Source organism: Schistocerca serialis, chromosome 4 (genome assembly GCF_023864345.2).
Source record: "Schistocerca serialis cubense isolate TAMUIC-IGC-003099 chromosome 4, iqSchSeri2.2, whole genome shotgun sequence".
Classification (NCBI taxonomy): Eukaryota; Metazoa; Arthropoda; class Insecta; order Orthoptera; family Acrididae; genus Schistocerca; species Schistocerca serialis.
Genome location: NC_064641.1, coordinates 450,692,738 through 450,707,971, shown reverse-complemented (window position 1 = coordinate 450,707,971; position 15,234 = coordinate 450,692,738). Strand labels below are relative to the sequence as shown.

Here is a 15,234-nt window from a genome sequence, read left to right as displayed (position 1 = left end):
CCCCTCTTTCTGTTCACCGACTCCTTTCCGCTTTTGATGTCCATTTTCTCCCTACCCCTCTTTATATATATTACACCAGACACAATAAACGACAGAATAAAATTCATAAACATCATTAAGAAAAGTAAACTACATGAGAAACTGATGGACGCTGGGTAAATGTCATTAAGATCCCCTTAGTTAGAAATCGCAGGTTTATTCGAAACCTCAAATAGGTAAAATCTTTATTGGAATTTTTAGGCATGGACTATAATCTCAAAAAATAATTTGTTCAAGTGAAAAGGGTGGCGTGTCTTATGTGGTTATAGCTAATGTAATGGATCTTTTCTGTAGTACGTTGTCATTAGTTGTCTACAAATTATTATTATTGCGTACTTGCCGGTAGGGTAGTAATTCTGTTAATATGAAGCTGTTTGCAAAAGTGGTGTACGCTATGTGTTTCCACTTTGAAGTGCTTTAGGTTTTCAGAGTGTATTATGCTACACTTCATGCTTCTCTTTTTCTCTCTTGTACTAAATGACAATCATTGAAGGTTAATTGTCGTACGTCTGCACAACTTTAAATAAATACAGCGAAAGAAAGTGTTCATAACTTGCTCTTCACCTTAGTTGAACGCGAGGAAACCATTCTTCCTTCAGAGCTGGGCCTTATGAAGCATTTTGTAAAGGCTCTTGTTAAGATTACATCACGCTTTGCATACATAGCAAAAAATGCCTCAGCTGACTACGAAAAAACTAAAAGCTGGAATATTTGACGGTCCATAAATAAGGCAACTCATTAAAGATCATGATTTCGTAAATTATATGTATGAGGCTGAAAGAAAAACCTTGATTTCATTTTTTACATCTGTCGGCAATTTTCTCGCAAACGGAAATCTAGAATCTACGTTCAGCTAGTAAGCAGATGCTTGGACGCTAGCCAATATTTTACTAAGTTTTGGCTTTAAGAAACTTATTTTAACGATTACTCGTCATAATCTTTGCTGTAAAAGGAATTTATCAGTGCGTTTTCGTTCATCTCTCTTTCTTGTCGTGTTATTAAGTCGAATGGTCTGTTTTCGTGAGTATGCTTACGTCGTTCATCAAAATCTCAGCAGTGTGTTTACATTTAATGGCATGCAAACAGTTGCAGCTGTAGCGAGTCTCAAGTACTGACAAGTCATTTGTGTTCTGTATTCGGTTATTAAATTTAGTGGTTTTCAATCGTTCGTGTGTTTACATTTAGCGCGGTTCTAAAGCTAAGTACTGACAAACGTGTTTGTGCACAGTGTTTTGTTATTAAATTTAGTAGTATTTTTCAACGTAGTCTCGTACTGTTGAATAAACTTTCGGAAAATTTCGCTCACTGAGTTTTATAACGTTGCAAGCCGTCGCTTGCTTTAATCATAAATGTATGTCCAAGTGTTGTATTATCTTCTCTATAACCTTCAAATCGTGAGCTACACCCTTAATTTTTATACATGAAATTAGTAATTTACTCTGGCACTTCTGCTGCCCATGTCTGCGGTCACTTTCAAATCTCAAATTAATAATCAAGTTAACTAATTTAATAAGATTGAAACTTGAATTGCTGGTGAACCCATGTATCAGTACAATAAAATACAAACACTGAATAGTTGAGGGAATATGAATCAGAACAGTGACGTATTTAATTTTACAAAAATAATGAAGAGCTATAATGAGCTGATAAATCTTACAAAAAATGACAAACACAAATGAGTAAAGCCATGGTGACTGATTGGCAAAACATTCGTTGGGGTAGAAGCTATATAATTTCTTCCCTGAATTAACCCCTTTTACAGAGCAATCTGCCTTTGTTTACATGAATCCAATGTTAGGCGTTATTCTACTCAAATGACATCAACTACGACCAAGTACACCACAAACTATGTACTTTTCCGGGTCAATATTATGTAAAAATCAACACCTACTTCTTTCAAGCACTGTTTATAATGTATATGTTTTACAAATTTTTTGTTGATATCAGGTAATGCAGTACACTTTCTAAACAAATTAGAAGTATTTTGCATATTTTTGAACCTGCTTAGGTTTATTAAAAAAAATTACGAAGAAATTGACGCAACTTTTTTTTCCAAAATGCTTCCTCAAATTTGCTTCTTTGGTAACTTGAAGAGCAAATCTTTCAGCTTCATGCAGCCGTTGTCTGTCACATGCAAGCAATTGATCTTCCATATTAGAGCCACCTTTTATGCCAAAATTGCTCAGGACTTCCAACCTTCCTATCACTCCATCATTGAAACATATCACTGCATCTAGTATACCAACTTTTAATGTATTTAGTCCTACAAAAACATTCTTGGGTAATCTTTCCTATATGCACTGGTTGAAGCTTTCATTTGTATTCTGAGTGCCCCCATGAAAACATTTACTAAGCAAAACAGGATAACTCAGGTCTCTAAAAATTGGTTTTATTTCATTCATAACAGGCTCAGTAAGAGAATGCCTATGATGGTGTATTTGACCACTCTCTTTTGCTTTTTGGTAGCTACACCAAGAATCTGCTCCTTTAGGACAAAGTCCGTGAACAGGGTGGTCATCTGTGGACAACTTATAAAAATAGGTGGCCCATACAGCTTTTCTCATTGCTGTAACATCATTCAGAGGTGCAGTTCGTCTAATGGCCAGTCCATAATAACTCTGAAGAAGGTCTATTTCAGTTTCTGTCAATCTGCCTCGGCCAGATAAAGATTTTCCATCAGATAGCCACTTTGCATTCATTTCTCTTCCTAGCTTCCTCAATCTAGCACTCATTCTCTTTTGCGCATGTCCACAGTACTCCAGTTTTGTTACCAAGCTATCACCATAAACATTGAACTCATTAATTTTATTGAAAGATTTAGAGTCCCCATTGCCTAAGTACTTCGTATGTCTAACGTTATAAACGGGCAGCAACCTCTGAAATATTTTTAGAACTCCATCACACTCCATACCTCCACTACAACCATAATAATTCTTAGAACACTGATGTTCAATATGTCATCAGTGTTACCATGGCATGCGTGGTAGTACTTAGATAAGCACTCAACACCAACAGCTTTTCCATTCTCCAGAGGAACGATGTCCTCGACGTTGCCATGTCCCATCAAGCGGAACAGCAATGTCCCTGGTTGCACTATTATTTACAGTTTCTTCTACTACACTTTTCATAGATGCTTTAGACACAGCCGTCAAGACACCTAAAAGTATTTTTATGTCGTTGCTGAATCTACTGGGAGGAGGACAAAATGTTTGAGCAGCCTTTTTTCCTTTTCCTATTGCACGCAATGCATACACTAACTTCAAATTCACATCATATGAATAATGCGCAATGTTCTAAGTCATTTTAGAGGTAGATTTAGTGCAGGATCTTCATAGAACAACTAATTTTGACGCTAAACCCTTCCTGCTGCTTTGCTGTTCAGTTATTTCCAGACAGCCTACACCATCTCATTGTTTACATTTCGCCACTTCCTTTATCAAAGAAAATGAGATGTCCACATCAAGAACAACAATCCACTACAGACAGCGTCATTGTTAACACAAAAATTTGAATCACCAGGAGGCGTCCCATGTGGGTGTTTCTTCCCTGAGCAACTGATACATAGATTACTATCAACAGCGTGGTTCGCTTTGTTTGTGAACTGGTTACCAAGGAATTTCCTTTTATTGAATTTCTTGATGCGTGGCATAGTTCGTGTTTATTGCACACTAAGGTTTATGTACTTGCACGAATATATGTAGCACTTGGGAAACAAACATTTAGTAAGACGTGAACAAACTTCTCCAGCGAAACAAAAGTAAATACTAGCAAAGATAATCATTTACAGACAGTAGAAACCTGCACTGTTACTAACATATACAATGTATCATACGTATAATCGCTGAAAACTGAAAGTTCACGGTTCTTTTCGAAATAATATTGGTTTCTGTAACAGAATTAAATGGGGCATGGTGGCATACATTAATTTTAATATTTGATGTATGTAGGTCATTTTTCATTTGAAAACCTATAATATATATATATATATATATATATATATATATATATATATATATATATATATATATCAATGTAATCAGAAAAGACTATAGAATTTGATAAGTTCATAAAAAAATTTCGATTTTTTCCACCACTTTTAAGTACCCTGCATCCTTAACCGTACGCCGGTGCAACAATACTTTACCCTTTCACCTCGATTCAGGCGGCAACAGAAAACGGCACGCTGTGAGAGAGGAGCGGCGCGCTGCGGCGGCTGTAATGTTCTGACGCATACACGAAAATTTGAAAACTACGCGAAATGGTGTCCGGATTATTAGAAAGCGGGGAACTTCCCTGTCAGAGCCCTGAAATCCCAGCAGATCTGAGAGTGATGTGCACCCGTTCACTGGCCTGGCCGAACCAAATTGACTCACATGCACGACGGTGTGTGCTGGAATTGTAAACGTCAGGTGGCCCACTCAGGACGAATAAGTTCACCGTCGAGACATACGATATGCGTGAGATGATGCGCAGTTCCACTGTGGGTACAGCTGGAAACTGCCACTGGCTCTCAGCCCACCACAAGAGACAGACCACAAGCCTCACGCGCTAAGGACAGACTGGAAGCTCTCCACCAAGGTAGGACCAGAAGACGAAGAAGCCAAAGAATCACAACCACTTTCCACCAAGCTTCGGTACGGAAGCCGAATTAGGAAAAACGAAACCGGCTCCACATTGTACAAAATAGCCGAATTACAGTCTGCACATTGAATCTCCCCTCTTGACTGTTCTGTTGGTCTCGTAGCCAATCCAGGCACAGCACTGGGGTTCCCACACTGGGGGAGCAAGCCTCTGCTTTGCATATCCTGAGAGGAGCCAATCAGCGACTCAAAATCTCTTTTGTCTGAAGAAAGAAGATTTTAGATTAGAGAGGCGCCGTTCTCATGGTAAGCATGGTCACATTTCGGCAAAAAACGTCTACCTAGATGCGACCACAGTCCATCATTTATGGAGAGATTTAATCTTTCCAGACCGACCATTTCCAATTTCTGAAAGAAGGCTGTTAAGCGTCCCAGACAGTCGTTCCAGTGAAATACATGTTTCTGCCGCTCGTTAAAAGAACCTGGCGACTTCTTGGCCTCAGGGGAGTTACAGTTTCGCCTCCAATAAACACGTGCACTAGCTGTTCTGTCCATATCGTCCCACCTTCTAAAATGAGAATGCTCGGAGTTTTATGACCTTCCCAACATTTTCACAAAAGATTACATTATTCTCTCTTAAATGGCTTCCTCCACCGACTTCCCACTAAATGGCCACTTTCGCGACAGACTGTCATCTGGCCCAGGTAAAATGTTTTGCGAACCAACGCCCTCCTGCTCTGACTCTAGGTAGAAAGAGGGGAGTGCCATGGCTTGAACTCCCTCTGAAAGAACGATCCACAGAGCGCTGCTGCCCAGAATTACTCGGACAGTTAGGTCACTGGACTCAGCATTTATGGCTCGCAATCCATATCTCTCCCTGTTCTTTGGCGCCCTCACTATGGACCCTTGGGTGTAAGTTCTCCACAGGCTACACATGCATTTATACGAACGTTCTGCCCCCAATTTCCCCATGTAAAAAAGTCATAAACTACACATACCAAATGTAGTACCTAAAATATTAATATTAATCCGATTGGCAGTGTTCTTAAAGTCAGAGAGTGGCGTGCCGCCTCTCAACGTTAATTGTGGGTTGTCGTCATTTATTAAATTTAGTGCAGTAGTTTTCAGTCGGTGTTCTTTGCTGTTTCTAGTGAAATATTTCCGTAAATACTTTTGCTCTCTGTGTTTAGTTTCATTGAGTGTTTTAAAGTACGCTTGAATTTTTTGTTTTCGACAAGAAATTGTGTGAAGTTTTTTTTTTAGTATTGGTATTAGTTCTGGTTTAGTAGTATTAACAGAAGTAGCTGCTTCCTTAGAAGAGAGCGAAATTCAAGATCAGTGTTGTTAGTTCTTTAAATCGTTCTACTGTAGTAACTGAGCTTGGTTAAAATAGGCGTATAGCTTTTTCAGTAATTGTTGATAATATACGATAAATGAGAAGTGTGGGCTTTATTGCAGGTTTGTGAGTAGTGGGTTAAGGTGTGAGATTTGTTCAAAGTGGGGAAACCAGTGGGCATTCTAGAGAGATCTTCTCATGAAAATGCCGAAGTTGTAGCAGAAATGAGTTAATAGAGTAGCAGGAGTGTAAGATCTGTGCCCTTCACGTGCAGTTACAAAACACAAAAGAGGAACTAGTTAAGATGAAGAGGGTGGTGGGCACTGGGGAATGGGAACCGTTAAATGTGCAGTTTGATTTTAGAAGTGGTTTAACAACTGAAAATGGATTTAATAGAAAGGTTTCGAACGCTAGGCATCTTTTTTGATTTAACTAAGGTGTTTGATTGTGTTCATAACAAATTAGTGCTCCAGAAGTTGGATCATTATGACATATGGAGAGTAGCTCATAAGTGGTTCGCCTGTTACTTTTGGAACAGACAGCAAAAGATCATTCTCCACAGTATTGACAATGACTATGGTGTAGGGTCTGAGTGGTGCATGGTTCAATGAGGGATGCCTCGGATCACTGCTGGGGACACTACTTTTCTTTATTTATATAAATGATATGCCTTCTAGTATTACACGTCATTCTAAAATATTTCTGTTTGTTGATAACTCTAGCTTGGTAGTAAAAGATGTTGTGTGCAACATTGTCACTGTTTCAAATAGTGCGGTTCAGGATATAAGTTCATCGCTTGTAGAAATTAAACTGAAGCTAAATCACAGTAAGACTCAGTTTTTATAATTTGTAAAACACAATTCCACGAAACCTGTCGTCCTAAGTACACAGAATGGCCATATAATTCGTGCACTGAACAGTTCAATTTCTAGGTGTTCGGATAAATAGTAAACTGTTGTGCAAAGCCCATGTTCACGATCTTGCTCAAACAAGGCAACTTTTAGTATTAGAACTCTATCTGAAGTAAGTCTACTTTGCTTATCTTCATTCGCTTATGACATATAGTATTATACACTCCTGGAAATGGAAAAAAGAACACATTGACACCGGTGTGTCAGACCCACCATACTTGCTCCGGACACTGCGAGAGGGCTGTACAAGCAATGATCACACGCACGGCACAGCGGACACACCAGGAACCGCGGTGTTGGCCGTCGAATGGCGCTAGCTGCGCAGCATTTGTGCACCGCCGCCGTCAGTGTCAGCCAGTTTGCCGTGGCATACGGAGCTCCATCGCAGTCTTTAACACTGGTAGCATGCCGCGACAGCGTGGACGTGAACCGTATGTGCAGTTGACGGACTTTGAGCGAGGGCGTATAATGGGCATGCGGGAGGCCGGGTGGACGTACCGCCGAATTGCTCAACACGTGGGGCGTGAGGTCTCCACAGTACATCGATGTTGTCGCCAGTGGTCGGCGGAAGGTGCACGTGCCCGTCGACCTGGGACCGGACCGCAGCGACGCACGGATGCACGCCAAGACCGTAGGATCCTACGCAGTGCCGTAGGGGACCGCACCGCCACTTCCCAGCAAATTAGGGACACTGTTGCTCCTGGGGTATCGGCGGGGACCATTCGCAACCGTCTCCATGAAGCTGGGCTACGGTCCCGCACACCGTTAGGCCGTCTTCCGCTCACGCCCCAACATCGTGCAGCCCGCCTCCAGTGGTGTCGCGACAGGCGTGAATGGAGGGACGAATGGAGACGTGTCGTCTTCAGCGATGAGAGTCGCTTCTGCCTTGGTGCCAATGATGGTCGTATGCGTGTTTGGCACCACAATCAGGACTGCATACGACCGAGGCACACAGGGCCAACACCCGGCATCATGGTGTGGGGAGCGATCTCCTACACTGGCCGTACACCACTGGTGACCGTCGAGGGGACACTGAATTGTGCACGGTACATCCAAACCGTCATCGAACCCATCGTTCTACCATTCCTAGACCGGCAAGGGAACTTGCTGTTCCAACAGGACAATGCACGTCCGCATGTATCCCGTGCCACCCAACGTGCTCTAGAAGGTGTAAGTCAACTACCCTGGCCAGCAAGATCTCCGGATCTGTCCCCCATTGAGCATGTTTGGGACTGGATGAAGCGTCGTCTCACGCGGTCTGCACGTCCAGCACGAACGCTGGTCCAACTGAGGCGCCAGGTGGAAATGGCATGGAAAGCCGTTCCACAGGACTACATCCAGCATCTCTACGATCGTCTCCATGGGAGAATAGTAGCCTGCATTGCTGCGGAAGGTGGATATACACTGTACTAGTGCCGACATTGTGCATCCTCTGTTGCCTGTGTCTATGTGCCTGTGGTTCTGTCAGTGTGATCATGTGATGTATCTGACCTCAGGAATGTGTCAAAAAAGTTTCCCCTTCCTGGGACAATGAATTCACGGTGTTCTTATTTCAATTTCCAGGAGTGTAATTTGAGGTAACTCTCCCCATTCTCAAAGGATATTTTTGGCTCAGAAACGGGCGGTTAGGGCAATAAGTGGTGTAAGTTCGCGAACCTCTTCTCGACGCCCATTCATTAGTCTGGGTACAACAGAAAGATTCATATACAGGGTGTTTCAAAAATGACCGGTATATTTGAAACGGCAATAAAAACTAAACGAGCAGCGATAGAAATACACCGTTTGTTGCAATATGCTTGGGACAACAGTACATTTTCAGGCAGACAAACTTTCGAAATTACAGTAGTTACAATTTTCAACAACAGATGGCGCTGCGGTCTGGGAAACTCTATAGTACGATATTTTCCACATATCCACCATGCGTAGCAATAATATGGAGTAGTCTCTGAATGAAATTACCCGAAACCTTTGACAACGTGTCTGGCGGAATGGCTTCACATGCAGATGAGATGTACTGCTTCAGCTGTTCAATTGTTTCTGGATTCTGGCGGTACACCTGGTCTTTCAAGTGTCCCCAAAGAAAGAAGTCACAGGGGTTCATGTCTGGCGAATAGGGAGGCCAATACACGCCGCCTCCTGTATGTTTCGGATAGCCCAAAGCAATCACACGATCATCGAAATATTCATTCAGGAAATTAAAGACGTCGGCCGTGCGATGTGGCCGGGCACCATCTTGCATAAACCACGAGGTGCTCGCAGTGTCGTCTAAGGCAGTTTGTACCGCCACAAATTCACGAAGAATGTCCAGATAGCGTGATGCAGTAATCGTTTCGGATCTGAAAAATGGGCCAATGATTCCTTTGGAAGAAATGGCGGCCCAGACCAGTACTTTTTGAGGATGCAGGGACGATGGGACTGCAACATGGGGCTTTTCGGTTCCCCATATGCGCCAGTTCTGTTTATTGACGAAGCCGTCCAGGTAAAAATAAGCTTCGTCAGTAAACCAAATGCTGCCCACATGCATATCGCCGTCATCAATCCTGTGAACTATATCGTTAGCGAATGTCTCTCGTGCAGCAATGGTAGCGGCGCTGAGGGGTTGCCGCGTTTGAATTTTGTATGGATAGAGGTGTAAACTCTGGCGCATGAGACGATACGTGGACGTTGGCGTCATTTGGACCGCAGCTGCAACACGGCGAACGGAAACCCGAGGCCGCTGTTGGATCACCTGCTGCACTAGCTGCACGTTGCCCTCTGTGGTTGCCGTACGCGGTCGCCCTACCTTTCCAGCACGTTCATCCGTCACGTTCCCCGTCCGTTGAAATTTTTCAAACAAGTGCTTTATTGTATCGCTTTTCGGTCCTTTGGTTACATTAAACCTCCGCTGAAAACTTCGTCTTGTTGCAACAACACTGTGTTCTAGGCGGTGGAATTCCAACAACAGAAAAATCCTCTGTTCTAAGGAATAAACCATGTTGTCTACAGCACACTTGCACGTTGTGAACAGCACACGCTTACAGCAGAAAGACGACGTACAGAATGGCGCACCCACAGACTGCGTTGTCTTCTATATCTTTCACATCACTTGCAGCGCCATCTGTTGTTGAAAATTGTAACTACTGTAATTTCGAAAGTTTGCCCGCCTGAAAATGTACTGTTGTCCCAAGCATATTGCAACAAACGGTGTATTTCTATCGCTGCTCGTTTAGTTTTTATTGCCGTTTCAAATATGCCGGTCATTTTTGAAACACCCTGTATTTCTTAGGATGAAAGTAAGGAAATTAGAAATGTGGGGGCCTATGTCTTTGGAATGAAAGAATATGTTTGCATCAACAATAGAGAGTATTTTAAAGTTTTAACCAAGTATTTTGATAAATTAGTAAACTGTAAAAAACTGAAAGATTAAAATCATAAAACTTAAGGAAATTCAAGAAATAACGCATTCGTCATATGAAGAAACCAGAAATAATTTGTAAATCTATCCACAGTTTTAAAGTATCAGATCGTACAATTCTTAAAATTCAGTAGAAGTTTGCAATAATTAGGCTAATAGTTAAATTCTGGGGAGTAGGAAAATATCAAACTCTATAGTCAACGTTCTTACTGCCTGTAACATAAAAATTCTTTCTCAGTCATCGCACAGGATAAATGAGGGGAAGGTGAATGAATAATCAGGAGAATATCAAGTGGGATTTAGAAGATACCAATTCTGAGTATAAGAAACGACTATTTCTCTTTAAGATTATATGAAAGTGCTAAAAGTCTCGATAATAATAGTGTGAAATGTATATCTTGAAGTGGCTTATTATCGCTATCAGGCTACCTTCCTAACCTAATATCAAAATAGAATACAAATAATTTTGAGAAAATGTTACATTACAATTGATTTTTTAGCATTTGTAAGTAATCTAGTAGTGCTGACAGAGTAAATATTCTCCAAAAACATTTCCAAGTAGTAGTTAAACAAATCACAGAAAGACAGGACGATAAATCTCGCTCGCAAATACAGACGTTATGAGTAATAACAATTAAAGACTGGAACTGGAAAAATGAGAAAACGGATAACTTTAAGAATCTCTAATAAATCTTCCAGTCTAAAAGTGGGAAACAAAGTGATAAGATTTATAGATTTATATGACAAACAACAGAACAAAAAAAAAATAGTTGCACATGTCGGATTACGAAGTCATGTCATTCTTATTAAATTTTTTTCTGAATATTAATTTCGTCATCGCGTTGTTACACAGACCAATGTACCTGCCAAAGTTGCAAGTGACCTCCGTCAGGGCGGTAAATACACTGCCTGAGAAAAAAATATAAAAAAAAAAAATTTTTTAAATTGAAGTACCCATAAAGGAATGAGGAAACGAAATGAAACTTTACGAGTTGAGGGGGTATATGGTGTTATTTCACCGGTGCAAAATCATATCAAATTTACGAACAACTTGGTAGTATAAGCCACTTATCTTTATAATATCGCACCTCCACTGGCCTGGATACATGCAATGATTCGGGTGGGCTGGCTCTCCTGAGGCAAGCTGGCTCACAGCTGTTGTAGCTGGTCCTCGATACCCGGTGTACTGGCATTGCAACGGAGTTAACGTCCGAGCTGGTCGCACACACATTCTATGGGCACAGACCTGAGGATCTAGCTGGCCACTGAAGTACTCAACATCATGCAGACAGTTCATGGGGACACAAGCTACGTGTGGACGACAATCTTCCTGTTGAAAAATGGCACCACGACTGTGTCACATGAGAGATAACACATGAGGTCGTGTCGTGAACTGTAGTCATACCGGATGGCTTCCCACACCATGATGCCAGGAGTGAAACCGCTGAGTTTTTCCGAAACATCGTAAGAATGGGACCTCACCCAAGATCGTCGTCATACCTGCAGAATATGGTTATCAGCGGTAATCCAGAACAGACATGCATCGCTGGATACAATAGGATTCCAGTTATCAGCAGTCGACGTTCTCTGGACACGTCACCACTCCCCATCCAGCAGTTTCTTTTGTGGTGTTAACGGAGTCTGCGCATGGGATGGTAATTCCCTAGATCGTTGCAGAGTGTTTCAGGAAGGTTCAGTATATATTCTCATATCCCAGACGCAGGTATGAAAGGGCTATGTCGTGGCTGATGCACAATACGACGATGCTTCGTTGAGATGGTGAGAGGAGATCGTCCGGAAGCTGGACGACTATGCTGCCTGATGTTCCGATGCAGTCCTACACTGGGAACTGTCACTTCCGAGTGCCCTCTTAATCTTGATAGTGCAAGATCCACTATGAGGCTATTTCAAACTCTGGTAGGTGTCCATAATGCGGTCTCATATGAGTGACCTCCACGGTGACCATACATCTGACACTGTTTACGCACCTTATATACCGTACCAGAGCCGGTAACTACGCTAAACATGAAGATCACTACTGCACTCTAGTGACCGTTTAACCTGTCATAGATAATTACTAAACAGTTACCTACTCGCCGATGATATCTACAAAGTTACATTGACATCCAACTGTGACTTCTGGGTGCTTCAATCTTTTTTTTTTTCTTTTTCAGGCAGTGTACAACATCCAGATGAGAATTACTTGCAGAAGAGACCACTATGAAAAAATAACAATATTACGACCCACCCAGACATTTGAAGAAACTCTATTTAAATTGAAGAAACATGTGTACAAAAACCAGTCTGTGAATGGATAATTAAAACTAACGATATACAAACAACAACAACAACACACAATAGACAAATCTGATTGGAATAGATGATATTTCAGAAACATTTTTTGAACCTATAAAGGGAAATGAAGATGTTAGGCAACGCGAAAGTAAGATCATGGGGAAGGTACTAGGGGGCTGCTCACAATATACTCCAAAATTCCACAATGTTACAGGAGAAATGAAAAAAGTTTTCCAGAGAAAATTAAAAGCATATAAAAGGAACAACAGTAAAAAGAGACAGTTATAATACTTTCCACGATGAATATACACTCATGTTCAGAAAAAGAAAACAGAACACCTTGAACGACTAAAGACAGTATGTCCATACTCACAGGACACGTACATTAGTATGTTCTGCAGGAATGATTAACATTTCAGTCACCTCAGTTCAGCAAGTGTCCTGTTGCTTAGTAGGCACAGGGTCCATCATGGGCCCTGATAACTAGTTCCACGCGTGATGCCATCTACGCTTATAAGGCGCGAATGGCGTCCTGTGGTATAGCTATCCGCTCTGCATTCACATCGTTCCAAAGTTCATCTGTGGTGGTTGGCATTAGCTCGCACCGCTGTATCCATCGTTTCACCATATCCCACACGTTTTCGATTGGTGACAAGTCTGGTGACCTGGCGGGCCAGAGCAAAACGCTGATATCCTGTGGCACCAAGAAGGCACGTGCTCGTGCAGCAACATGTGGTCGTCCATTGTCTTGCTGAAAAAGGGTGTCTGGCATGTTGTGCAAAAAGGGTAAGGCTAGAGGTCCCAGGATGTCGTTCACGTAGGCCACATTAGCCGCAGTGTCCTGGATATGAACAAACTGTGATTTGTGGTTGTACACACTAGCACCTGCGCCGTAAGGCCTTTAGATGGCGCTGTATGTCTTGAGCAAATGCAGTCGCTGTGATACTGCTCCCCCTGTCTGTGGCGAATTAAAATGCACCCTTTATTTTCGAAGAAACGGAACCTGGATTCCTTCGAAAACACTATCTGATGCCATTCATGTCACCAGTGATGTCGTTCCATACGCTATTACCGTCTAGCGTGTTTCTGTACATCCGTCAAAGGTAGGTTGAGAGGTGGACGATGCGCACGTAACAGACGCCGTAGTAGACGGCTACGAACTGTCACCCCTGGTAGCGTTCCATGTGTTACACTGTTTCACAGCTGCGGCAGAGCCGAGGAGGAAGCAGATCTGTCCTGCAATGCCATTCGGATGAGATAGCGGTCTTCTCTGGGGGTGGTCTGAGTGGTGCGACCTGACCCATCTCGTCATGTTCTACGGCCTTTTGTGAACCATTCTCCACACACCCTTTGCACTGTCGAAAGACTTCGTCTCACACGTGCAGCAATTTACCGGATGGATGCGTCACATTCTCTCATGCCAATAATCCGATCCCTTTCAGGCTCACTGATTTGATGGTACAATTCACGCATACGTCTGGGAGGCATCCTGCATGACTGCTCAAGTCGCACTGATCAATTACCTTCGGTTTGTAGCGACAAAAAGAGCCGCAAGCGCAGTTTACCGGTAGGTAGTGTTGCGCCGCGATAGCTATGTATACCTTGACCCCGCTGGCCGACATGGTTCAAATGCTAATCATTTCAGCAGAACATACTAAGCACACGTCCTGTGAATATGAACGTCCTATCTCTAGTCGTTCAAGGTGTTCTCTTATTTCTGAACATGTCCTTCACAATGATCACTCAACACACAGACGAAGTTACGTTCATAGTAAAGTCTACGAAGGCGAAAAGAAAACTATGTAATAGTTCGAGAAACTGAAAGTTGACTGTTACAGGCTTTGGAAAGGGCTTGGATAAAATGAATATAAATAAGAGTGGGAGTAGAGGCATTAAAAATATAGCCACAAAATTAACAAAGATATTTTCAAGGTAATAGAGAACAATGATTCCAAGGAAGGAAGGAATCGTATGAATAGATGATGATGTGTTGGTGACTTAGCTGCTCTAAAGTGCTCCTTACTTAGCCTTTAACTAATAAGAAGAAAGAAGACGTTTATAGACTTGTAATAAGTGACGCAGTACGTACCTCCGTAATCAGGGCGAATCCTTCTGTCGTACTTGCTCTTGTCCAACAACGTGTCCAGCAACGACGTGAAATTCTTCGAGAGAGAGCGGTAGTCCTTCAGCACAGACGCCGAAGAGTCTGGAGCCGCCAACAGGCACAAAGTGACAATTACGAGGCAGAACCGCTCCATTGTGACCGGCTGTTCCAACACACCACCCACGCCTCGTGAAGCCTGCTGGATTCAGTTCATAACGTGGCCGGGTACGTGGGGAGAGCCGAACAGGCGAGGAACTGTCGCGACCAGAGTTTGTAGCTTGGGCAGCTGTGTGGGCCACGTGCGATGACTGGGCCGGCCGGCGACTGCCCGCCCAGGCACACTGGCGCCGAAATAAGAGCGGCCGGCGGGCAGCTGCAGCGAACATCCCCAAATCTCTGCGGTGGGCGCCCGCCTGTATAAATACACCGCCGGCACGTATTTATAGGCAGTGCAGGGCGCGGCAGCAGGAGGAACAAGAAGGCGCGCGTAAGAGGCGGCTGTTAGCGTTGGGTAACGCGGCGCGGAGGCTGCCAGCGATCTGGGCCTCGGCGCTCCCCCCCACGCGCGCTGACCA

General features: G+C 42.9%; 1 protein-coding gene across 1 annotated transcript in view; it reads right to left on the bottom strand.

Moving 5' to 3' along the window:
* LOC126475090 (uncharacterized) overlaps positions 1-15,012 on the bottom strand; it is a 182,668-nt gene extending 167,656 nt beyond the window's left edge. The window contains exon 1 of the mRNA XM_050102661.1: positions 14,645-15,012. Coding sequence (XP_049958618.1) covers positions 14,645-14,813 — 169 coding nt within the window. The 5' untranslated portion in view covers positions 14,814-15,012. The remainder of the gene's footprint in view (positions 1-14,644) is intronic.
* Between the last annotated feature and the right edge of the window lie 222 nt (positions 15,013-15,234).